Source organism: Gambusia affinis, linkage group LG02 (assembly GCF_019740435.1).
Source record: "Gambusia affinis linkage group LG02, SWU_Gaff_1.0, whole genome shotgun sequence".
In the NCBI taxonomy this organism is placed as follows: Eukaryota; Metazoa; Chordata; class Actinopteri; order Cyprinodontiformes; family Poeciliidae; genus Gambusia; species Gambusia affinis.
Genome location: NC_057869.1, coordinates 13,089,827 through 13,116,714, shown reverse-complemented (window position 1 = coordinate 13,116,714; position 26,888 = coordinate 13,089,827). Strand labels below are relative to the sequence as shown.

The window sequence follows — 26,888 nt, the reverse complement described above, 5'->3', positions numbered from 1 at the left end:
AACCCAATCATTTGCCTACATTGTGCCACTCAGTCAAACACTCAGCCCTCCCCTCCGAAGAACTGCTCACCTGACCAACAATAGTCAGGCACATAAAAAACAACAACAACAACAAAAACATATTCAACCCTCTTTAGAAATGTTGAACAATCTCACATGTAGTTGTGCTAATGCTGGATTACATAAGCTAACAATCTGTTGAGATATTAGCATTGCAGATATGAGTGACTGTTCCATAGGTCTGAGCTCTCTCATCAAGAACCACTTCCTGGGCTCAAAGTTCTGCCATACCATGATTAATAGTATTGTTTGCTATTGAGCATTTTCTTAGTAAATGCATTGAGCTTGAAATTTTTGTATTGTGAAAATCATATTCAGTACAGTAGATATCCCATAATATTTACCATTTTACCACAATGTTTGGTTCTCAAATGAGCTCATATAAAAATTATTTATCTGCAAATCACTGTGCTCTACAATGTCACAACTAACAAAAAGGACTCAATCAAATGACGCAATCTGCAACTTTTGCCTTACATTTTGACATTTTGGGATAATTTCGTTCTGTGTAACTAATACTTGCAGAGATTATAGTTGGTTTAAACCAAGACCATATATAGAAGTAACATTGACTTGTATCTAAATGAGCTCCACATGGAGTCTTGACGTTGAAATTAAGTCCATTGCCCTCTAGGTTTGTGTGCAATTTTCAAAATAAGGCTTAGATAATCAAATTTTAAAAAATCAAGAAACTTTTAAGTTGGATAAAAGAATCTGTATTTTTGTGACGTTGTTAATAGTGGTACTTTTTACTCTAATCTTTGGTGGTAAAGTGTAAACAATGGGGAAGAAAAGTTCTATTGCTAGTAATCTAGAAGTAACCAGATCATGTTTTAGTCATTAGCTCACATTAGCCAGGGCTGTAGAAACATTTCCATGCTTTACTGTGTTGATTTGCAGTGCATGATCCCCTGAGCTCATTTAATTTCACAGGAGTTCATAGGGAGATACATTAGTTCAGAAATAACTAGACAGTTTAATGCCTCATATCCATTCACAAATGGGAGGAATAATTTAAGAAGTTTATAGGTATGACTCATAACTTTGTCCCTCAAAACCAAATCTGTAGATGTCAGAAATGCATTAAATTAAATTTATTTAACATTCCTTTTAGATCTATTTTTAAACAAGCTGATTTGCAGCGATGACTGAACAGTTTTAGGGTGAGAAAGTTATAAGTAAAAATGAAAAAAAAAAAAAAAAAAGATTGTAAGGGGAAAATTGTGAAAGCAGTGACAAAATATAATGTCCAAACATTTTAAATAAGCTGGAATTCCCATGGTTGCGGTTCAAAACATCTACATGTATTTTTAATACACATACATGTTCACAGCATGCTTTTTTTTATTAAGATTTTAAACAGTGGTATAACTGAAGATTTAAGACTGACAAATACACTTTCCTAATTTGTCTGTTTGTTGCAGATTACATTTTAGATAATCAGTTCCTTTAATCCTGTTAGATTTAATCACTTACTTCTACACCCTGTGGAACTATTTGCAGCGAGGAGTGCCGCTGCTGTTTGATTCTGACCTCATTAAGAGTGCGTGTACGCGGGTGTGCATGCGGGCGTGTGTGTGTGTGTGTGTGTGTGTGTGAGCAATGGTGGAAATTCAACCCTGGGGAGCCACTAAGCCTACCCTACATGTTCAAGCCATTACTTTACAAAACTGCGCACACCAACACATGGCATGGACCTCCCTGCATGGAAGAAGCTTAAATCATGGCACCGGCCATGGCTGTAGGTGAAAAACGTTCCTTCTATCAGGAAAATGAAAAATGGCACACATAATTGCTCTGACAGTATTGTAGAAACTATACAGACAAACGAATCACAACAGAAAAAAAAAAAATCTGCACAGCACACACACATGCAAACCCTTTAGTTTCTCATTAAGCAACTACTTTACATCAGCATGTGAAGAATTAATTTATATTTCTGTCGGCTTGCCATTGTAGTGGTGTAGATGTTGAAGCATGCCTGCAGAGATTTAACTATATAGAGTATAATGAATGCAAGGCCTCATACTGGATACAGTATGAACAAACTTGTTAATGCAAGAGTGTATCAAAGCATATGAGTAACTTTACTCATTTACAATTTAAAGATTGGTCTTAATGACATCATGCTGACAGGGAGATGACAATGAGATCAAAGACAAAATAAAATGCCCTGGTAAAGCTTTTAATGATTGCTGTTTGGACACAGTAGGGCTGCACTGCTTCAGAAAAACATCACCCCAATTGCTCTTTGCTGATGCAAGTCGTCCCAAAATTGTGTTTTAAGCTTTAATTTAGGTCCACGTAATATTGTGCAGCCTTACTAAACAGCATGAATAACAGATTGCAAACTAAAAACAAGAGATGGGAAATTTGACGGAGAATGTGGCGGCGGGCGGAGGTCTGGTTGTTAGAACCAGATGGATGACAGGTGCCAGTCTTACCTGCCACCAGGCCCCCAGGTGTTTTTTGGTCTCTCATTGTCATCTGTGTCAGCAGACAATGTCCTGCATACAACCAGCAGCTTTAATGTACATCGATTTGAACTGCAGACTGCAACTTGCAACGTTTGTCAAACAAGACCTGGTAGTTTCAATTGTAAATGAATGTGCGACTGAGATGTATCATCACCAAAGATTTAATCTATTTCAGTATTTCAATTTTAAAAGTGAAACTCCTATATTTTAATTAGAATATTACTTAAAACTAATTTAAAAAAATGCTTGAAGCAGAAATGTTACTACTATGTTGTCCAGCACAGTCACTGACATGACCCACAAAGAATGTGAGCCATAAAAGGACATTCCTAAAACAGTTGTTTGTTCAAAGTGCTGCATACTAGCATTTTACGAAAAGTTAAAAGGAGGGAAATTGTATTTGAAAATGATGCTTAAGAACAGGTATAACTGCAGCCGTGGGAGAACAATGAGGCAACGCTCATTAAAGACTTTGGGAGAGATTAACGATCTGTCAACAGCAGTTGGGAGTCAAAAGAGCCTTTCACAAAACACCTCGTGGCAGGATTAAAGGCCCGTTTAACTGTCTACATGTGTTTTGTAAAAGGACAGATGTGGCAAGAGGGGTAAAAGTCAGCCCGTCTCATTACTGCTTCAGCTGATGTACATAAGCGTATGTAATCTTGTCAGGTTGAGAGAACGATGTCGGGATGACATTTGGTTTGTGCGACCAGCCAGCCGCAGGATCTAAAGGGATGAACAAGACTCAGCAATCAATTCAGACAACAATGCTTAGAAGGTGAGAAAGATAATTTAAATTTGATGCATTTGGCAACAGCAAGAACGCTGCGCTGAGTTTCTCTCCAAGAGTTGTTTTGAAAAGGATGGTACAGGGAGACTTCCAATTCAGATTTTATGAACTGACTTCTAACTAGGCTGTAGTTTTTGTAATAAATTTACTTTCTGTAATTACCAAAACTTCAATAAAATAGATCAAATTGAAATATTTTTCTGTTTAGAATTAATCGAAGTTTCACTTCTGGAATTAAATGACTAAAATAGATTAAATGTTTGATTATGTTTTAATTTGTGACAATGCAACTCTGTATTGTTGATGGTAATGTAAATAATGGAATAGTTACTACCTAAACAAAAAATCACTTAAACATTCCTGTACAAGTATAGACTGTTTAGTAATCAATTATTTTCTTTTAGATTGAATGCTTTTTCTGAAAAGAAAAAACAAACAAAAAAACCCCCCAAAAAACAAAAAAACTTTATACATTGCTCTAAAAGCATTCCTGCTCTTGAACTTTGCAGGAGACCTTATAAGGAAATACAATAAGATTTTGTTCTTTTTGTAGTAATTTTTTACTCTATTCAGTCTTTGTGTTTTAAGTGTACTGAACTATAAAAAAATAAAGACACAAAACTAACGTGTAGAACAGAAAAGTGTAGCTGTGTTTAAAATTAAGACTGATCCCAAGAATAAAATACAAACTAAAACATATTTTCAGAGAAACAGGCTCAGGTATCACAGCCAGCACCTTTTGGTGGTGTGTTTACAGAAACAGAGGACAAACAGCTGTTTTGTATTCTGCTCTGCTGCTGGTCTGCTTTTTCTGAAGGATTGCCAATGAGACTATAGCTTACCTGTGCTTGTAGAGGTAGAAGGCAAACCCAGAGAGGATGAGGGCAAAGAAGGGAACTAAAATGGCCGCTGCCACAGAGCTGCTGTTCGTGTATGGGTTTGATGGATTCATTGCCGTGGTTACAGGACCTAGAGTCACGAAGAGATAAACCCACATGTACATATAAACTCTTGAACTCAAACACTTGATTCAGTTTGCTTCACATTTCTATTCAGTATGCTCCTGGAAGATTTGTTCTGAAATAAAGTAATCCCAAACAACACATTTGAAATGCATTGTTTTAAATGCTATGTTTGTCGCATGATGCTATGAAAACAGTGTGTTGGTGCTGCCAAGCAGACCCACCTTGTCTTGTCAGAGAAAACTTGCCAAAGTCTTTGCTGTGAATATGTCCCTGGTAAATGAAAGTCTTCTGGTCAGACTCCGCAGTGACCTGAAACACAGGAGAGGGTTCAGGTTTTAGAAAAAAAAACTTGTAAACAACAACGAGCTTATTTGTTTTTAGATTAGAATAATTTCATATTTCCTTTTCTAACTTGACAAAACAAATTCTGAAATTTATCTAAACTAACATTGCTATACTTTTAGGTTGAATAATGAGAATGTAAACTTCTGATAAATTAATTCACAATATTTGAGTTACATGGAGGCAGACCTTTGACTGTATTCTGAGGCACAAATCAAGCATAATGCCTTCTTCTGTGACATAATAAAAAAAATGTAAAGACATCAGACAGATTTCAGGCAGGGGAATTATGAACTATTCTTAGTTTCAATTTCCAGATGCCTGAAGTTGCAATGTTGATCTGTTGAAAGAATTACAAACAATATGGGACTGTCCAGCAATTGTACTGTTCTGGAAAGAGACGGATTCTGTGTTCCCCAGATGATCGTGTTGTGGTGTGCAATGAACAAAAGCAAAGGATCTTCTAAGATGCTTGCGGAGCTGGTGGGAAAGTCTCATTATTTACAGTGAAACAAGGGGTGCACCTATGAGGGCGGATAATGAGATTGTAAGGATACTGAGATAGGAAGAAGATTTTACTCTGAAAGCTAAATAATCATGGAAAATCCAACAGTTATTGTCAGAAGCTTGTTGAAGAATACCCAGAATGTTTAATCTAGGTCACAAAAAAGCAAATTTACCAAATGCAAAGGATGCATGTGAAATTCTGACTAACCCTAACCCTCATTCTAGTGTATAGCAAATGTAAATGTTGTTAATCCCGAGTGACCTAAAGGAAGAAACCTATTTTGTGTATGTTACGAAGGATGAATTACAGATTTAGCTGCTGATTTTTTTTTTTTTGCTTGAACTTAACAAAAGCTGCTAATGAGTCCCATCTTCCCATTGCTTTAAATAAAAATTGAAAAAGACAACAAATTCCTTAAAAACTGTTGTTATCCATAAAATGTAGCTATAGTATGCTTTCAGCATCACTTAGCTATTCTCTTAAATGTTCATGCTCTCTCGGCCCTTACAGGGACTCTGAGGCATCCAGGCTTTTTACTCAGCTTCAAATATCACCCAAAAATATTTAACCGACTGCCTGACTTTCTCTCCTTGGCATTCCCTAAATAGAAAGTTAATTTAAATGACTGATAACATCCAAAGTGTAAATACAGACAATACAATCTATCCACGCCACAGGAAATTTATGAAGGCACAAAGTTAAATGTCACATTAGCTCAATAAGAACTGAGTTCCAAGCCTAAGCCCTGCAGAGCGTTACATGCTACAACAATTGCTTGGTGAGAAGATTAAGTTCCTGGAAGTCTCAGCTGCATGCCTGGGCCACTCATGGTGACAAAAAGGTATATTCAGCCATTAACTGGGGCCTCTATGACAGAAAGGCAATTGCTCACTCTACAGCAACCAGTAAAGTGAGAATTCAGACTCACCCCCATTTTTGTCATTACAAAGAGCTGCAGCACTACTCAGTAGTTATATTACATCAAGAAATATAATGCATTGTCTGAATGAAATGAAAGCACACTTTTTTATTCCGATGGTGGATTTCTTTTAGTAGCCTATCGTGTGTAGCTCCTTATTTAATTTTTAGAGCTGCAACACTCAAGGAAACTAAAAAAAGACTGTGCATGGTACGATGAGCTGATCAAAGCCCTTAACTTCAGGTGCCACACAATTATTTAAAAACAGGCATCTAATTGATAGCATCAAAGTTAATCCATTTTCCCTCATAAAGTCCTCTCTATTGAAGAAACACAAAGTCGACTGAAAGAAGTACTGTGATCATGTACTAATAAACTCGTAAATGATATGTGATCAAAATGCATAAAAAGTACCACAGATTGTTTAATATGATTACTTAAACCTTTCCATCACTCCTTGGTTAGGCATAACCCTTCACAAGCCCCTTAAAGCTGCCATGTTTTAAAAAACAGAGGGTAGTGTTGTCCAAGACTTACACTATCAAGTAAAATCCATTTATTTATCATCACACTAATATGATTATCAGAAATGGTTGAAAATACTTGTTGTCTTTGTCTGTCAGGAGTTTTTTAGAGAAAATTCTTCAGGTGAAGTACTAATAAAGCGCTAAAGATATTTTGAAACCAGAGTCAATTTTTAAGTCTGTTATGGGTAAGTGGATTTAAATTTAAATAAAAAACATTCAATTCATAGTATAATTTTATTACCAGATGAGATTTACCTTCTTTCCAAACTGGCACTATGGGTAATACGGTAATGAACAGTTCTGAGACAGAACTAAGCAATGTGTCCGAACACACAGGGAGAAATTAATCTCAATCTAGGAGATCTGACTTGAACTGGAATGTGTTTAATTCGTTTTCTTCACAGGATCACCAAACTAGAACACACTGATTGCCTTGAGGTTCATGTGTTGGGTTCTGTAGTCATGCAGGACTGATTCGCTTTCCCACTTTGACGTTAGCTAGCTCACAGTAATCATAGCTGATAGCAGAAGCATTTAAGGTCACGTCACGGTCTCAAAGAGGAGAAGAACAAGAACGGAACCCAATATATTATCATTTTCTAAATGGGAAGAGAAACTAAATCATAATCACTCATGCCAACAGATATCGCATCTAAAAATACCTACATCCAGGTTCAGGTTCACCTTAAGCACAAACCATCCAGACACACTACACAGTGCAGTGTGAGGAGAGAAGGCATGAGAGGTTATTAAAGGAAGAAAGTGAACAACATTTGAATGAAATGCAGAACAGCATCTCCTCAGGTCATGGATTCTCTGGGAAAAGACATTCTTGGGCAATACTGTTTGACAGAGTAAGGAGTGAAGGACTGATAATCTATAGGCATGTTTCCACTATGCACAGTGTGATGTTTTAATGCATAATTTAGTTTTCAAGAATCTTTTGTTTTACTATGGATGTCTGCTGGATGTGTTTCTACAGTGATGTACCAAACAGCATCCTAAAGTGTGCCTTGTTTGTTGTAAACTAAAAATGGGTTAATGTTAAAAAATCCTGAGGGATTAGATTGTTTTAATGTTTTTTTCTCCTCAATAAAATGCTTTGATGTGAGTTTTTCCTGTCTTCCAAAAACAGTAGAGGTCCATATTTTATTTGATTATTATTTCCCACAAAGGTAAGCAGATTTTATTACTGCAATGTACAACAATTAACACAAGTAACTGGGTTAAGGTGTTGCTTGTAAACAAATGTTCGAAAAACTTCAGCTGTGAAATTTACGAGGTACAGCAAATATGAGTTGTAGTGGAGTTTAAAGTAGGAGATGACCAAATCAAAATAGTGTGAATACTCCTCCAGAGAGAAAGCAACATCCCATCAGAAAACTCCATTCATCCTGCAGTGTAGTACTGTCTAGGTGAGTAAGTAATGCCTCCTTAACGGAGCCATTTTTCTGGGTATTATTATTTGGTCCTGGTTCCTGGAGTATAAATAACGGGGGTCAAAGAATGCCCTCACACAACAACCTTTCCATTACAGTCTTCCTGTAATGGAAATGCAAAGTATGGGCAATTAGGGATATCAACGACAAGCAGAATAAGCAGACTCGAACACTTAGACCCAGATATGCAACACAGCATTAACTTTGGTAAGAGTTATTAAGCAAAAAGTCACAACAAGCAGAACAACTCCTTGGATGACATATTACTTTAACAAAAGGGATCTCGTTTTTGAGACAAGTACATAAAACAAGACATGAAGTGCTTACTTTTAAAACATAAAATATTATTTTGCCATATTTGATTAAAGCCCTGCAAGTGCCTGTAACTAAAGAAGCTTTTGCTTACATATCCATCCATGGCCCAGTTGTCATTTTTAAACTTGCTGTAGTAATACTCTGTTGGCCCCTTCACTTGGTACACCTTCAACAGCAGCTGGTTTTCCTCTGACTTGTAAGTACCTAGAAAGATAGAGGCAAAGATTCAGATTGCAGACGCAAACAGTTTGACTAGTGTTTAAATCTTGCATAAATCAATGGCACATTATCTCCCGATTTGTGTTGGAACTTGTCAAACTCGAGGACTTTGCCAGAAGAGACAAATACGGATAGGCAGGCAGGTGGTAAGCAAACAGATTTGTTTGTCGCAGGCAGAGAAAAGGAGCCACCTTGACATTTCGAATGATCATCTTGTCTTTCCTTCAAAAAGGATATAACACAATATGGGAGGAAAACATGACATTTAGCCTTTAGCAACATGTCTCTGTAAATACGGTGCAAACACAAAAGCAGCTGATTGTCGATATGACAGCAGACACGCAAGCAACTTCTAAGAAAAAGAATCCAAAAGCCGCACATTTATCAGCTTTAATTTGCAAATAAACACCTAAAAGATAATTTTCTCTTTTGATTTCTTTTATGGGCTCGTTACAATATTCATTCATTTATTTATTTTATCAGATAGTAAGTTCTCATTGGCTAAAAAATGTAATTTAATTTCACCAAAAAGTCTCAAACCCAAGGACACTATTTATGTACCAGTATTCATAAGCAGTGAAATTTTAGCAAATTTTGTTGTGAGCTGCATTCTAAGGTTGGGTAGTAAAGTGATAACGGCTGGGATTTATTAATCAAGTAGATTCCTACAGTTAGTTGGCTTTTGACCCATTTATTCTGCCTTGTTACTTTTCATGTCTTCGTTGGCCTACATTAACACTCTGCACTGTGAAAAAATATAAAACAACCATTGATTTCTTTGTGTTTTACTTTAAGACTTTGTTGTGATCTTTTAAAAGAGAGTTGTCAGGGCTAAAAAAAAACTATCAATAGCAGCACAGGTAAATACTGCTCTTTTTTTTTTGCCAATTTCCGACTGTTTCACGGCAGTCTGAGAACCCCAATTCAAATCTTTTCAGCCTTTCCAGCATCCTTGTGGGAGGATACAACTAAAATAGTTTCTCTGACTTTATAGAAGTTCTTTGATACATGTTCACAAAACGTTGGTTAATCCCACAAAGTTAGGTTGATGTTTGAAGGATTTATAGTTACAAAACCTGAAAATGTTAAAAGTGCAGGACAGGAAATGAGTAAAACAAACAAAAGAAAACCATAGAAAAGATTCCTTTAAAGCCAAAATACAGTTACATCAAAGCCACGCTTTGTTTTAACTTTCCAAGATGGAATGTTAAAAAATTTCTTCAAAACAAAACTAAATAAATACATTCTTTTTAGGGATATACCATATTTCAATATTACTTATCACCTTCATTGTCATTTGCATTTGCAGGATCTGTGTTTGAAGTTTAGTTTCTTTGTATGCCTTTAAAAATATAGAACTATACTTTCTATTGTCCTTTTTCTCTCATACATTGTAAAATGAGCAGCCACACATCAGTGAAACTGTACTTATAAATGTACAGCTCACTGCACATTTACAGTGGGACATCCTGAAAAGGAGGTTGCAAAAGTTTAAAAACAAAGAAGTGAAAATGGATTTTTATTTACTTACTTTTCTTCACCTTCAGAGAAATGTTCACATGTTGTTTACACTGGATTTAAAGCCCGTACATGTTCAACTTCTGGGGTCTCACTCATTTTAACTCACTGATAATAAAGTAGGTGTCACTGCATAAAAATCTTTTTTTTTTTTTTTTCCACACATTGACTATCTTTGAATATTTTCCTTGGTTCTTTGGGATTAAGGTAACATTATTTTCATTCATATTTTATGAGATAAAATGCTTGCAACAGGGTTCTGTGACTCTAAGCACAGCGATCTAGCTCATGCTAATTAGTCTTTGAGCTCAGTTTCTGTCCTCCTACCAAGTATTTTAAGAGAGAAATTAAAAGCATGGTCTTAAATAATGTGACTTAAATAATAATATCTAAAACCCCAAAATTATACTCTTACCTGACAGTCTGATCGACACTCCGCTGGTCTCCAGTAATGTGACGTTCACTCGGCTGCTGGTAGCATTGAACCCAGTAACTGCAAAGGTGGTGGTCTGCCTCTTCCCTAAATACTCGTAGAAACCACTCCACTCCGAGTTTGGAGAGAAGACATCTGCTGGAACTTGGAAAGAAATACATGGATAAATAACTAAAGCTTAACAAAACAGGAGAAGTAATCTTTGACAGCTGCTAAAATATCCTAACGCAACATATTGAGCCTCTTCTTCCATCACGACTGAGGGGTCAGTCTCTGCCTCAGACATGACTCGCATCAAACAAAGATGTTGCTCTATTCTTGCAAGAATCTCAAAACAAGTTCTTTTCCTGTGATGTTTTTCTCTTCTTACCGTCTCCTTCACACTAACGATTGACTTTGAAATAATTTATTTAATTCAAAATGTGTTTCATCATATTTGAGCTGATGTATTTAACTCTTAACACTCTTGCACTTTGAAGAACTGTTCGGTAAAAACGGCTTCTACTGATCTGTGACCCATATAAGTAACATTCGTTGCTACAGTGTCAGCATCTTTTTCTCCGTGGGAAATTCTTTTTGAAACACTCATGCTTACTGAGAAATAATGTAATTAATTCAACAAAAAAAAAGTGGAAAAATAGAATCAGCAATGAAGCAAAAACTCTTCAATTAATATTAATGTGCTGTTTGTAGTCCATTCTGCATACCACGGATCTTATTCTTCTGGATGTCTGAGTCCCCTCTGCCTTTGGGATTTACTTTCACTCCAACTGAAATGAAAGACAGTTTAAAATTCAGTTCAGCTTGATTTGTGTTCAAAACGTTATATAAATTACACGTAAAGAGAAAGAAAGAAAAAACTAGAAAGTTGCTCGTTTCCGTTAGAAAATAAAATAATTTTGGAAACAATACTGAGAAGAGTGGGTGGGTGTATATTTCAATATCTTAAAATATAATTGATGTTCATTTATATCAGTAATTCAATTCACAAAGTCAGACTCATATTATATATATATCCATTACATGCTATAGCGCTGTATTTATAAATGTTTCCTCAATCACTGAGGCCTGAAAGCTATCGAATAATAAAATTTAATTTCTTTGAATTTTTTCATATTTTATGAGATGAAATAAATGATTTTTAGTACTGAAATGTGTTGTCAAATTTATCCATTAAACTGTTAAAATATGAATAAACAGCTGTCTTAATGACAACTTCGTGGAAATAAATATTAAGCACATTTTCACCTTAATGTAATTCGGCAGAATACAGATATAACTTCTGTAATTTGATTGGTAAAATAATTGGCACATACAAGATTACTATCAAATGACGCTTTGATATTAGTCACAAATTAAAGCCGTCTTGAGTTTCATCATTCTTTTTCATTATCTTGTTGAAAAATGATGTGTCACTTGGCTCTATCTAAACATCTGATTTTAAACTCAGGATTAAACCATTTTAAAAGTAGAGAATTTCTGAATACCTTTACAGAGCGGCGGTTTCCCTGTCCATCTTCCATCACTTTTGCAGGTTCTGTGCTCTGATCCACCAGACAGATAAAAACCTTCTTGACACATGTATATCAGTGTATATCCTAAAGTTGGCAGGTCCATAGCGCGAACATCCACGTTACTGGGGGTTTCTGGCTGTCGACATGAATGAGCTGAGTGATGAGAAGCAGAAACATGTATGACATTCTAAAGTTTGACAACTCAACAGCCAAGTAATTTCTTCACAGCCTGATGCGAAAAGGTAATAGTTATATCCTGAGTCAATCCTTACCTATGCACTCAGGTTGAGTTCCACTCCACGTTAGGTTTTCCAGGCACGTTCTTGTTGTCGAACCGAGGATATGGTAGTTTTTGCGGCACTTGAAAGAAATCTTACTGCCCACCTATGTATCATTGAAATATGATGACAGAAAGACTATTCAGGTTAGCCTGTTCTATTTGAAAACCACGCCATATTCAACAGAAAGTAACCTTCAATTCACAACACATTCAGCAGGCAAACAAGGTGAGGAGGTGCCGAGAAAAAGCTTTTAAGGCACATTTGAAAAGAAATCAAGACTGTGCGGATGAAAAAAACCCTTCAGTTTTCTGACTCATCTCCTGTGAATATGTACATCACATGACTGCTAATATACCAATTCACTGCGATAACTTTCTTAAAGAAGTGTTTCAATCTTGTTTGGGGACTGAAGATGAAGAATTGGATTGTCAATCAATATTTGAGAATCTTAAACTTGAACTCCGGTGTCAAAAACAGTCTTCTTTTCTACTTCAGAATTCAGCTACGCAAACTTTAACGAAGACTGAAAATAATCTCTTTATTACCTGTTTAAATAACTTATCTGAGTTCCAGCCTTTAGACTTACATTAGAGTTATTAATATTCAAAGCCTTGCCACAGCAGTACTATTTATGTAGTATCTCAAAGTTTTCTATTGGTTTATTTATGGACGCTGCTGCCTTCGTTCTAGCGGGTGTGTGCTGTTCTTGCGGTTCTCACGCTGTCAAAGTCACCTCAAACTCAACTGGGTTGTTAACTGCTGACTGATCTTCTAACTCGGACTTCCAGAACCAATCAGCGCCTAATCCTTTTTCTTAAGAATGCATTGCTAGTCTACAATTCTGCCTTTCAGATTGTCAGAAGCTCATCCCAGTTGACTTCAGAGCCTTGGTTAAAGTCTCTGACAGCCATCTGTTAACCCGGCTGCTCCGCCACCAACACAAGCAGAGTGACTGCCGGTGACATTTCAATTCCTGGTGGCTTTTTAATATTTTAAAATGCATTAACTGCATAAAAGAAAGGTACAGCTGAAGTCGCATTAAATGAAGTGCATATGAGACGATGTTACTTTCTGTAGTTGAGTTAGACATAAATTACTTTGGATGATTTTTTTTTTAGAATCTTTTTCACAGTTGCTACTATAATTATCTGCAATCATTTCTTTCTTTGAAAAGCACATTTTTCTACATAATTCATGGACGTTTGTACTTTTTGTTACTCATCTATCTCTGGTTTAAACTACTTGTTTTCAACTGTCTTGTGAATACTGTGAAATGTTTATAAAATCTTAACTAATTTTAAAAATTAAAACTCGGGGAACGCAAGTGTCAACCTCTAAGGTAAAGCCGGCTTTATGATGCAAATATACTTTAATCAAGAAGACGACCCTTCAAGCTCAACTAAAATGTTCTTACATGGACAAACCAAAAGTTTGCTGGAGAAAAGTTTTATGATCAGAATAGAGAAAGATTAAAATTCTTATCCACAATAACAAAATATAAGTTTTTAAGAGTCGAGATTAGGGTCTGACACATAACTACGAGGAACGCAGCATCATGCGTTAGGTGTCAAAGTAACTGTACACAAAGTAGATGGAATAATGAAGAAAGATGACTGTTGTGTGTCTCAACATGACAATGATTCTAAAAGTAAATTAAAAAAAAATTGAAATCATAAAATAGGTTGACATCAAGTTTCTGGAAAGTCCCAACACAAATTAAAGTTTGTGAAATATTTAAGTTAACCTATGTCTACCACATTTACCAAGAATAGTAATGAAATCTCCAATAAGCGCTTAGGGTCACTTAAATCCACATTATGAAGGCTGCAAGTACATATTTGAGCCTATCTTGGCTAAACTTATGCATTCAATTATTGTTTTAAAATTCCTTGCACTCATTTTGCTTTGTAAATATTTTTTTACCAGAATTCTTTAAGTCAAAAGTACAGTGACAATAATGATATTCATGCCTGTGCTGATATAAAGCATGTAAACTTCTCACCAGAAATGTATATTTGATTTGTACATAAAGAGTCACAATAACTTTAACATAGTTCTTGCATTAATGTACAGTTTTGGTTTCACTGGTCTTAATAAAACCATCACATCATGGTTTGGTTTTCAGCAATATACCATGGCCAACAGTGCTGACCGCTGCCCTGCAATCCAATAATAATAAGCAGGTAATATACATGTGCTTATCTCTTTCAATAAAAAAATGCAAGGTAATTTCAGCTGCATAGAAGCTGTGAAAATATACATATCTTTTACTTTAGCGCCATCACATGCTCACCTGAAAGCCCTGGGCCATGATTGGAATACCGTAGGCTGGAGTTCCTGGATCACGACAACTGTTGAAGGCTGGGTCTACATAGACAAACAAAAAAAAGTAAACATTGTATTTCATTATGCTCCTATGATTACATTACCAACTGTGCCATTGAAATAACATGGATAAAAACAATTATTTTATGAAGATTTATTTTATTTATTCTACAAGGACATAAAAATACAGGTAATTAGGCCAAAATAACAAAAAAAAAAATGAATGAACATCTACAAAACTAGTAATAAAGTAAACCAATTAAATGATGTGAAATGCAACTTTCTGAGATGGGGTGGGAGATGGTGTTAAGTAAGAACAGGTGTTCTGTTTGTTAAAGATGTGCCCCCTCCTTCAACACACTAAAATCAGTCGAATTTATTTATCTATGTTCCACAGAAACCTGCCAATTACTGAACTCATTAAATTTAATCAGGTATGTTCAAGCAGTGGTTCGTCTAAAAATGTACTTTCTGATGCATCCTACTAGTCAGAAAGCAATCGTGTTTTCTTTCGTTCAGTTACCTATACAGGTTGGTTGATGCCCACTCCAAATCCCATCTGCTTGACAGAGTCTGCTGGCAGAGCCCACCAGCACAAAGGGGGAATGGCAGTAAAACCTGACCTCTGACCTGTAAGAGAAAATAAATATTAAATCACGCATAAACATGACAGGAGCCCCAGTGTTTAAAACCATGACGATATCTGGAAATTCTTCTGTGCCACACAGCAAATACTATGTCAAATAGGGGTGCACCAATAAATGAACCGGCACCGATTTTTTTCAATTTTGGGAGATCGGTGATCGGCCAGTACTTACGTGTGAAGGTGACCGTTCACACCGATCTTATCTACCTATGCAAATTAACCACTTTCTTCTTTTGCTCAGCTGTGAGAGAGGATTTTGTCTCGTGTAGAAATCCCAAAGTTTATCAACTGACCCGTATGAGAAGATGGTCCCCTCTCTGAATCCTTCACCAGGAGAACCAGGATCCCCACACAGGACAGCTTGAAAAACCAAATAGTGACAGTCAACACTTCTACTGTTCTGCACTTTTAGCATCGCTGACAATCCTTTGCTTAAGCTCAAATGGAGTGTGCTGTAGTTCACAGGATATAAAGAAGAATATGAACTCACGCAAACACTGTGGAATGTCTCCAGTCCACGTCCCGTTTCCCTCACAGGTTAAGACAGCAGGGATGGACATCTGATAACCCTGGAAACAGCTGTAGCTCACACTGGATCCCCAGGAGTGATCAGTCCCTTCAACCTTTCCATTGAGCACTTGGGGGGGATGTCCACACTGGATAACTGAGGCAAACACACACAAATCAAAGTTCAGCAAAATTGTCAGGATCTCTGCTTATCCGATGAAACTTTGTGTTTACAGGTCAGGAGGATATACACAGTATTTTACCCTAAATTTAACACAGGGACCTGTTTCACTTAGTCCCTCTTTTAAATGGGTAAAACAAGAGAGCATTTTATTCTTGTAAGAGAAGAATGAAAGAGGATCAGCTGATCCTCTTAAGTAGGGAATTGCAGATAAGGTGATAGATTTTCACTAAAACTTTTCCATATCTACAGTCAGAGAAAATAATTAAAAGTTTTGAAAACACTGAAACTGTGAAAAACCTGTTAAAGGTTATGTGTTGCCACTATGCACAACTAAGGGGACTGTGAGCAAATTTCACTGGCAGACAGAAAACAACAGAGACGTTGCATCTTATCATCACCAAGTCACCATAACAACCATTTATTTTAAGGATTTGTGAGTATACTGTGTCAAACATTGCAATGACCCTTTACCCAATAAGCTTTTACTACTTTTAATGAAGATTTTAGGCTTCATGATTCAAACCAAACCATCAATGTTCAATAAGGCCATAATCTGTCTACTTTTATTCAGCAAAAATTGGGTTTTCTTTCAAATGTGTTTTGAATGAAGATTTAGATGATATCCCTTAATTGATACACATTTCGAGCAGCAGTGCTATTTCTGGTAATGATTCACAAAAACCCATGACCATTTTAAAGCTTAATTTTGAAACTGCCAGTGTTCGGTGATGATATCAGATTGTCTGCGGCTGTCTGAAGATTATTGTGCATTAAAGGAGGAATCTGTTATCATTTGATCATTAGGCAATGTGCTGTTTGTGCATGACAAAGTTATTAAAGATGACGTGCACACACTTGCAGAACAGTTCACGTGCACTGATGTGCATGCAGATAACTTCATGACACGATAAACATCTCTGTGTGTGCATGTAACTAACTCCCTGAGATAATGATAACCATCTGCAAGGCTTCAAACGTCTCATAAAGTCAGTGTAATTTCTGTCTAACTAGGAGACAGATGGTGTCATGCTCCATTCACACTGCTCTGATGATACAGGGTGCACACATGGATCCAGACACAAGGCTGTTTTTTTTTGTTTTCCCAGAATGCTTGTGACATTCAAAGCCAAAATTAGTAAGTTGATTAGCTTGTTGCAAGCAGATGTGGTTGCCTGGAAACAAAAAAAAAAACTGTTTAAAATTGTAGATGTATGAACCCATCAAAGGTCTAGATGAAGTAATGAGAGAAGTATATGAAAATACAACTATAAATTTCTCTAAGTATGAAATAATAGCTATTTGGCTTTTTCTATCATGTCCTTGTTTATGTAATGAGTTTGAGCCAACTACATCTGTTTGCAGCATCTTAAGCAACATATTTCTGTCCTGGAGAGTCACGAGCGTCCTGAAGAAGCCTCCAATGTCCCCAAAGTCATTCCCCGAGACAAAAAAAGAAAGTGTCTCATCATTCAGTATTGCTCATTTCATATTCCTACAATGTGTTTGGCTGGTCCGCCCCCATCCAAAGGAATAATCTATACACCTGCACACAAGTCATTGCCAGTTTTGTTCAGAATGCAGTTCATCATTTTATTGCTTTGTGACTCCAGGAACAATAGCTGGTGGCTGGCCAGAAGCTAACGGGGATCCAAATTAATCACTGTATGAGTGTTTTCTCCTCCATATAAACAACTTTGTTATTATCGAACAAACTCCAGCTGTCTAAAAATGAAAGAAAACACTTTTATTGACTTCAGCATTTTTAATATTCAAGGCCTGTATTTCTACAAGTCTCCAGTGCCTAAAGGACACTTGTGTTTGGAAATGAAGGATTTTGAACTCACTTCCTCTTTGCGTCCTATTTTGTATAGACTGCGGAGACATCAAAACCTGGAGGAAGAGGAGTAAACTTGCTCATGTATCTCAGCTTTTTATTACCTAATTAGTATTGTTGACTCCTTCCACCTACTCCACCCACTCTTCTTTCCTTGCAAATCTTCCCCCTACCTCACCTCACCTCTCTTAGTCCCCAGCTTAACTCTCTCTCATTCCTTACCCCTGAACCCTTCGTCTCCCCTCTCACGCCTTTTAGGACCACTTCCCCTCTGCCTTAAGTTTTCTTTTAGGCATTTCCCTCTTGGCACAATTCAGCCAGCCAACACATTTTTATGAGCCTAATTCCTTTTCTCACGGTGTGTTTACAGGTTCGGGGGCAGCTATTGATTTGCTTCTCGGTTTTCTCATCGCTTCTTTCCTTTCTCACTTGTTTCTCTTTTGCTTCCTCTTTGCTGCCATTGTGATGCCTCATCAAAACACCTCTCTTTTCCATTTCCATTCGCTTTCTTAAATCTTTTTTTTCTTGACATCCCAATGCTTATTCTCTTAATCTCTCTGTTGCTCAATGTGTGCCATTGTTGGTTTTGTTTGCCCTACCCTCCATTCTAATCCCATTTTTTCCAAATGCACCTCTTTACCACTTTGATTCTCTCTCCTCCCTTGTCACTGCTAGGCCTCTTTACCTTCCACCCCATACCTATCGCCCTTTGTCATTACTCCGATTACAAAATCTGTCAAACTACAGCCTTGGATTCTCCGAGTTCTATTTATTTGTTTACATATATACGAAAATAAATGGTTTTGCATCAAAATAGGGTTGGATCTACACAAAGGTGATGGAAATGGGAGGAGTAAACAAAAGTCATGAAATGAGAGGAAGACTCTAAAGAGCAAGAGAAAGGTGAGCACTAAAGGGAACAGAAGAGGAAAAGAAAGTGGACAAACAAATGGGAGAGAGCTTGAAGCCCATTCTCATCCCCAGTTCTTATTCATCCCTAACACCTATAATTTCCACTTTTCAATTTCCTCATCAGTCTCCATCACCAACAGTATCAGTTTTTTTTTTTTTTCTGTTCTGTTCTGCCTCTCCAACTCCTTTGCTTGGTTCCTTTTCAGCATCCTCTCTCCCAGTTTTCTCATGTTTTTCATCTTAGTTCAAAGCCTCAGCTACTGAGAAAGCCAGCAGGAAATTTTCTGTTTATAGGAAGAGGTGGTAGAGAGGATCGCAGGAAACATTTCCCTGTTAGTGTTCTTGAGCATAACAGTCTAAACTAGGTTGTTTTACTGTACCACTCTCAAACACTGTATGCTTTCTTTTAACTTCTTTTTTGCATGCTTTAGAAAACAGAAGGGCTTTTTTTTTTTTTTTGCCTTAAAAACTCACCCTGTTGTTTTGACGGGTAATGTTCTTGTGTCATGATTTTCCAGCAGAAGTGTAGTTCATCCCCAGTCTTTTATTTTGGCAAATCAGCTCACATCTAAATATCATTTCTTAGTGAAATCAGCACTTTTTTTTATACAAGTTCCAATAGAATAACTATTGGAAGATAGCACACAAAGAGGAGTGTGCTATCTTCCCACACTCCTCTTTTTGATCCACAATGCATGTTAGTATTAAATACTGTGTAAATTTTCAACAAGCAGAGCTTTAATGTACCAAATAAACTGATGGAACTGAAAAGAGCAAAAAAGTTATCTGATACTTTTGCAGTTTTTATAAAGCTCTAAAATGTTTGAGAAATGTTGACAAATATTACATATTTAAGAAAAACATAACAATGTATGCAATAAGATTTAAAAAAAAAACTAACAGTCTAACTCCTTACCTATTTACTCCACCATCCAATTAAACTAAGACTTTATGAAGCCACCTTTTAATTTGATTTGAGCATCCGGTCTTCTGTGGAAGGAGTCTATATTGCGCACTCTGATTTGGCAGTATTAACCCACTATGATAAGTGTTGTTAAATTTGTCAAAATTAAGAACACCTTAATTTCAAGTGGTTTTATCAAACCATTACACATTCTACCATAAGGTTTGGAAGATGTTGGCCAGTACTTTGAAAGAAAATAATTTTGCCATGGTACTCTAAGTCATTTGTTCAATAATTTGGAGGATACCAGACACCCACAAAAATACTGCTAGGACAAGCAGGTTTCGATAACGGATGTCAAAATGTATTTATACTACTGCACATAAAATGTAATTTCTATCCTGTGCAGCTGAACATGTTAGTAAAATCCTACCAGAACAACTAAAATTTATGTCAGGATAATATAGAATATAGTTTGCAATACTTGAAGGCAGGTTTAAAAAGTCAAAAGGTGCTTCAACACAGGATCTGTTTAAGAGTACTTACAAAACACGTTAGTTACAATTTTTTATTTTTATACTTAGTGATATACAAATTACTTAAAAGCAGTAGCGTCATCTCAGTAATGATTGTAAAGATTTTTTTTATTTTACAAAAACTTACTCTTGTTGGGTGATGAAAAAACTTTGAGGTCCTAAAGTTTTTGCTGTGCCTGTCTTGTGCTCCAGGAGACACAGCTTTGCTGTCTAACTAATGTAGTATAAATGACTGGACTATGGGCATCAACAGGCCTACCTCTTTGTGACTGCACTAATCTGTGCTGCCCTCATAGGCTTTTGACTCATTCTTGAAATGAGCCAATTATGCTTGCACTTGCAGATCAGAACAGTTGCGGTATCTCATACAAAAAGCTGGACACTCCCAGAGGTGCCACTTCTAAACCACGACCAGATGGTAAACTGCCTACGGATAGTAAATCTGCAACTTATGTTGCTTTCTGATACCTTTGCAACTGGGTTTGGTTTGGTTCCAGGTTCCATCTTTAGTGCAGCCCAGAACATTTCGTCCAGCTGGTTCCATCAGGTGGCCAGGGTTACAGCGGTAGGCAACAGTATGGTTGAAGGTAAATTCTCTTCCCAAATAGATGCCATTGGCGATGGGCCCAGGGTCGCCACAACTTATCACTGAAAGGAAAATAAAAGAATTAAAGACGAAAAAAAAAAATTGATTTATTCAATTCTCTTTAAAGAGGTACAGGTTTATTTACAGAGCTCTCTGTCACAGTTAGAAAAACATAAAGGTTTCTTAGTCACCATTCTTTAAAGGGCCCTGCATGGTCAGACCGAAGTCGAATCGTTTTCACACAACCTTCAAGGTCCACGAGACACACCGAACCAACATCCAGTGAAATCGCTCCCACTCCAGTATGCATCATGTTGTTTTGACATATGTGTGATTTACAGCAATATGGTAAACACAGCAATCTGTGTTTACTATATTGCAACTTACAAGTTCAGATGAGGAGAAAAATTACATACAATACGTACTTCCTTTTAGCCTTGGAGAATTGCTCCTCAAGACAATCTATCCTACATTCTGGCTGAAAAACTGACCTCTGGAAGTTGAGTAGATGAGGCCATTTTTCAAATAAACAAAATTCAAATCACATAATAGTTTTGCATACAGAGTGAGGCAAAATGTTCCTCAGAAGGGTTGTAATAAGAATGGGAAGATGACATGAGGTGGACATGTATTTTGTCACGCAACTGCAACAGTGAAAACCAATTTCAGCAATTCGGCCCGGCAAAGCAGAATCCTTTAGTTCCCAGGTGCAGAATCCTGCTTTTTTTAAACTATGCATTTTTACTCCTGTTTCCTAAATGTTGATCTGTTTTCTGTTAAGCTAGCCAAATTAAAGTATTTTGATGCGACATACTTACACTTACCTACATGTAACATCCTGGACTGGACTGGATACCAATCTAAACTAAATGTCTTATCCTCAATGCATCACTGATATTATGACTGCAACCCTGCTACACAAACAGTGTTCAAAATACAAACTGCATAGATAGTAATCATGTAAAAGCTTTCTTACCAGTGCAATCTGGGGGCTGACCAGTCCATGTGCCATTTGTTGTGCAGTGTCTGGTGGTCAGTCCAGATGTTTTAAACCCTTCCCAACACGCGTAAGCCACTGAGCTGCCAAAAGTGATGCCGTCGCTGAACACAATTCTTCCATGGGCAGGAGTGCCAGGGTTACCACAAGAAACAGCTGAGGATTGATGAGAAAAAAAAAAAAAAAACATACCCGTCAGCGCTGATTAATGGAGGAAATAACTGCAAAGCGAGCTGTTAGTGTCTTCCTGTCAATCAGTGCTGATCAGCTCTGGGCTGCAATAATGAGATTATCACTGGAGACAGCTGGAAATAACCTAAAATGCATCCTTTAGTTAGTGAGGCTGATTGATGAATAAAGGTCGTTGGCCTAATTCCCAACACTGAGTGGCAGATGCGCTGGGTTACATTTGTGCACTTAAGACTAACTGGAAGCATCGAATAAATCAGCATCATCTACCAAAGGGCTGCTGCTTAAAGCATTAAAAAACACCAAGGCCAAGTGTTCCCTGGTTCTGTCTGGTGGAAGAAAATCAGACTCTCTGCCAGGCGAAAGATTCATGAGCTTTAACATTTACACACAAATAAAATAACAAAGGAAGCGTTGCTCACGCTGCCGGGTTGTGGAGTTGGTTCATTATTTAGACCTTGTGGACAGAGAGGGATATGGCAAAGGCCTTTTTAATTTTTGATCACAACTGGTCTACGGATTGCATGACAAAACTGTCAGGAAGGGCACTAAATGCAGACAGGAAAGGTCTGAACTACTGATTCATTGAACTTTAGTTTGCTGGCAAAGCACATTAACTGAGCCAGGAGGAATTAGCAACCACCCACAGAGCATTTCACTAATAAGATCATGACAACTGACAGCCCTTAACAATCAGCCACCTATTGATTGGATTCATTTGTTAGGACCCTTTTAAAGCTTGGTCCAAGAGTAAATTTTTGCTGTTTTCAGCTAGGAGTGTTAAGAGTGTGTGCCGCAGCAGCAGTCTGTGGATGTGTACGTATTTGTGTCTATGGATTTTTGTTTACTCGTGTCTCGGTGATGGAAATCTCACCATTTCTGAATCAACTTTTAACCACTATTAGCCTAATGAAAAACAAATGTAGACAGACATAAATAATTAGCCTTACACAAACACGGGCCCTGGCAAAGGCAAAACAGACGTGCATCTCCAAGGTGTGTGCATGTTTCTGTTGGATTTTTAGTATGTGTAATCAATTTAATAGAGAGGTCAGACTTTCTTACAAAAAAAAAGAAAAAAAAAGTTACATGCACATTTTGTGCCTTATAGCTTTTTCCTTGCCATGAGAAACTACAACCCAAACATATTGATTTCTGACATGAAGAAAAATTACATTACATTTCTGCATTAAAGTTTGGATTTTCAAAGCAGCAATAATTTCAGGGTTGACAAGACTCTTTTGGAGTGCAATTAATCAACAAGTGAACAATATTGACCTTTATAAAGTCAAGCTTTGTGATAAACGCAGCAAACAAAACCTACTACTTTCTAAACTGATGTTTATATCAGAGCAAATTGTTGTCTTTGCTCAGCTACATCAGTAAGCCCTTAAGTTGTTAAAGCTGACTTTTAGCATTCTGGTAATTATTTTTTACAGACCTTTAACAATGCTCAAGTGGACACTGATACTGTATGACTCACCCTTCCAAAAACTCCATAATCTAACACCAGCACTCAGAGACACTGGAGATTATGTGCTTTATTCAGCTGCAATATTTTGGGGAACAGTGTGAGGTTTATAGTGAGTATATAGCGCTACAGAGACTTTCTTTAATTTCCGTAAATTCCCATCTGCCCACAGAGTGCCTTCAAAAATTGTTACTATAAATACTGAGTTTTATTAGAAAAGTGATGAACAAAATTCATTTCAGAGACAGATATAATAGATTTTATATCTCAATATTGTATCAAATTTTACAAACTTAATAAATTTTTCCACTCAGTTCTGTTTTTGAGCTTGTGAGAATAATACAGCACATCACATCACATTTCTTTTTATTTTCCCTTTTGTTTTGTAAAAGCTACTTTGACTTTATATTTATAAATACTTTTTTAAAGGGAAAATGTTTAATAGCTTCATTGACTATATTTCCAAGTGCGTCATAATCAACAGCAGACAAAAAGGTGCTCTTGTAGTCTTGTAAAACCTGCGAAGCAAATCCCACTCAAAAGAGAGATTCATAGGACATTGATTCACATGACTGCAGCAGGAGTCGGTGCTTCAAGTGCTACAACACACAGATGTGTTTGGGATATACAACTGTTGCATTACTTATCTTAAGTCACTCCTGAATAACAGAAAACTTTACTGTGTGTTTCTTGGACAATGGGAAACAAATAAGATTAAGTAAAGAAGAGATATGACAATAACGAAGAAAGACTCTTGTTTTGTGGAGAAGTCACAGAAGTGGCATGTAGTCCAGTGTGAAATTTCCACAGTCAGTGATGATTTGGGGATTCTGATGTGAAACACTGCGAACATCTGTCATCTGTTGGTATTAGTCAATTGTGTTTTATCAAGTCCAAAGTCACTGCAATCATTTACCAAGACAATTTTTAGACATTTTAGGTAAATGATTAGTAAGAATCATCATTTTATCCATCCATTTTCTGTACACCCTTGTCCCTAATGGGGTCGGGAGGGTTGCTGGTGTCTATCTTCAGCTAATGTTCCGGGCGAGAGGCGGGTTCACCCTGGACAGGTCGCCAGTCTGTCGCAGGGCAACACAGAAACAGACAGGAAACACACACACACACATACGCACGCAGGGAGAATTTAGAGAGACCAATTAACCTGACAGTCATGTTTTTGGACTGTGGGAGAAGCCGGGAAACCCGGAGAAAACCCACACATGCACAGGGAGAACATGCAAACCCTGTGCAGAAAGACCCCGGGCCGGGAATCGAACCCAGGACCTTCTTACTGCAAGGCAACAGTGCTACCAACTGCGCCACTGTGTAGCCCATTTTATCCTTTCCTTTACAGACAAACCTTTAATTTCCACTCTGACTTGGCACCTGCCCAAACTGCCAGGAGTACCAACACCCAGTTTCACTGTGCTTGACTGGCTACCAAATTGCCCTGAACTAAACCCAAAAGAGAATCTATAAGAAACTCAAAGAAATATTTCAGTGCACACAACTCCAAAGTCAATGAGACTTAATGGGTGCAAGGTTCTGGGGACCATTCAAAATTTTATAACCAGCAATCCCTATTAATCTTTCAACACTTTCTTTTTTATTGTGAACAGCACTTTCCACAATAAAAAACTGTACTTGAGAGAGTTGGTTATGAATTTTTGACTCTGTAGGGTATTGAGAGACAACAGATGCAACAATGCAGGTGACCCGAAGGCTAAGTTAATTGCTTACCATGCACTGATAAGGTAAGGTAAGGTAATTTTATTCATATAGCAAATTTTCAGCAACAAGGCAATTCAAAGTACTTTCATTCATTTTCCTTTATAAACCCCGTTGAGATCTAGATCTCATTTTCAAGAGGGACCTGGGCAAAAGAATTTGCAATACATAACAACCTGGTTACAAGAAAAAATAAGCAATACACAAGTATAAAACCATAAAACAATTTAAAAACAATGACACTCTTTAAGCACTGCTCGAAATAAGTCCAGTGAGATCATTTCCAACATCTTAAGTTCCAACTGCAACTGATTCCACGCTGTGGGGGCCAACACACTGATTGCCTGCTTCCCTTTTCAGTTCGAAAGCGTGGAACATGCAGAAGAACAATGTTACTGGAGCTTAGAGAATGAGAACTGACAGTTCTATGTAGAAGAGGGCATAAATATGCTGGGGTTAGACCGAAAAGAGATTTATATATCAGAATCATTAAATGATTGTTTCTCCGTACACTTAATGGAGGACATTCAGCCTTCGCGTACAAATCACAATGATGTGTCAAACGTCTACTACCGGTTATAAATCTTAATGCGCAATAATACACAGTATATAATAATTGAAGACATTTGGTCAAAGCATTCATATACAAAACATTTCCATAATCCAAAAGAGGCAGGAATGTCGCTGCTACCAATTTTCTTCTAGCTTCAAGTGTAAAACAAGATCCATTTCGATAATAAAACCCAATCTTCATTTTCAATGTCCGTAGTAGATCTGCTATGTGATTTTTAAAAGACAGTTCATTATCTAGAATAAAACCCAGATATTTGTAACTACTGACAAACTCGATTTGCGCTCCTACAGCCGTGGTACGCAACAGGGAAGTTTCAGGTAGTTTTCTAGCATGTGAGAAAACCATTGCTTTTGTCTTGTCCACATTCAAAACCAACTTCAGAGTTTGCAAGCGTATTTGAACTGCATTAAAAGCAGACTGCAAATACACGAGTTAGAGGAAATACAGACATAACAACAAAAGAATGGCAAGAAAAAAATAAAAGCATAAAAAGAACTACATATTGGTTCCCCATGTTTAGTAAGAATACAAATTTATAACCTAGTTGGGGTTTCTCTGGATTCATGATCTGATAAAACTAGATGTTGGTTCTCCCTGTTTGACTCTATAAAGTAGATGGTAACACATGTAAAATGAGCCGGGGGCCAAGTATTGACTGTACATACTGTGCAATACATACACATATCTCTTCTGAAATGTAATATTTGAATTAGCTGTAAGCCATAATTACCAAAATTAACTGCAGAAAAACCTTGAACTATATCACTCTGTGTGTAATGAAGCTATAAAATTTTCACTTTTTGAATTTAATCACTCAAATAGATTTACTTTTCAATGTTATTCTAATTTAGTGATATGCAGTGAAAATATGATCCTGAACTGAGGAGAAAATTGAAGAACCTCAGACTCAACACATTCATAACTCATGTCTACAGGGCTTCATTTCATGAATACTCTATCTCTGTCACAGCTTGCAAGAATGAACAATGAGCAAGCTTCTTCACATTGTAGAAAATGTATAGAATGTAGCGCAAAGCCTGTTTGTTTGATAAAGGATCAGTTTCTTACTGTCAGTTGTGTGCCTGATGCTGCTTCATGTGCAGAAAAAGAGCCAATGCTCATCAACTCCTGGGCCTCAGCTGATTTATATTTTTCCAGTGCATGGTGGAAAGTCCACATCCACAA

The 26,888-nt window shown here is 37.0% G+C and overlaps 1 protein-coding gene across 1 annotated transcript in view; it reads right to left on the bottom strand.

The window, feature by feature from the left end:
- Positions 1–26,888, bottom strand: part of LOC122842636 (CUB and sushi domain-containing protein 1-like) — a 415,097-nt gene that overhangs the window by 4,750 nt on the left and 383,459 nt on the right. The window contains exons 61-73 of the mRNA XM_044136693.1: positions 21,718–21,894; positions 20,624–20,803; positions 15,769–15,942; positions 15,572–15,638; positions 15,156–15,262; positions 14,601–14,674; positions 12,299–12,410; positions 12,000–12,179; positions 11,220–11,282; positions 10,495–10,656; positions 8,434–8,546; positions 4,514–4,601; positions 4,170–4,296 (exon numbers count right to left, since the gene is read on the bottom strand). Of these exons, the coding sequence (XP_043992628.1) occupies positions 4,170–4,296; positions 4,514–4,601; positions 8,434–8,546; positions 10,495–10,656; positions 11,220–11,282; positions 12,000–12,179; positions 12,299–12,410; positions 14,601–14,674; positions 15,156–15,262; positions 15,572–15,638; positions 15,769–15,942; positions 20,624–20,803; positions 21,718–21,894 (1,624 nt within the window). The remainder of the gene's footprint in view (positions 1–4,169; positions 4,297–4,513; positions 4,602–8,433; positions 8,547–10,494; positions 10,657–11,219; positions 11,283–11,999; positions 12,180–12,298; positions 12,411–14,600; positions 14,675–15,155; positions 15,263–15,571; positions 15,639–15,768; positions 15,943–20,623; positions 20,804–21,717; positions 21,895–26,888) is intronic.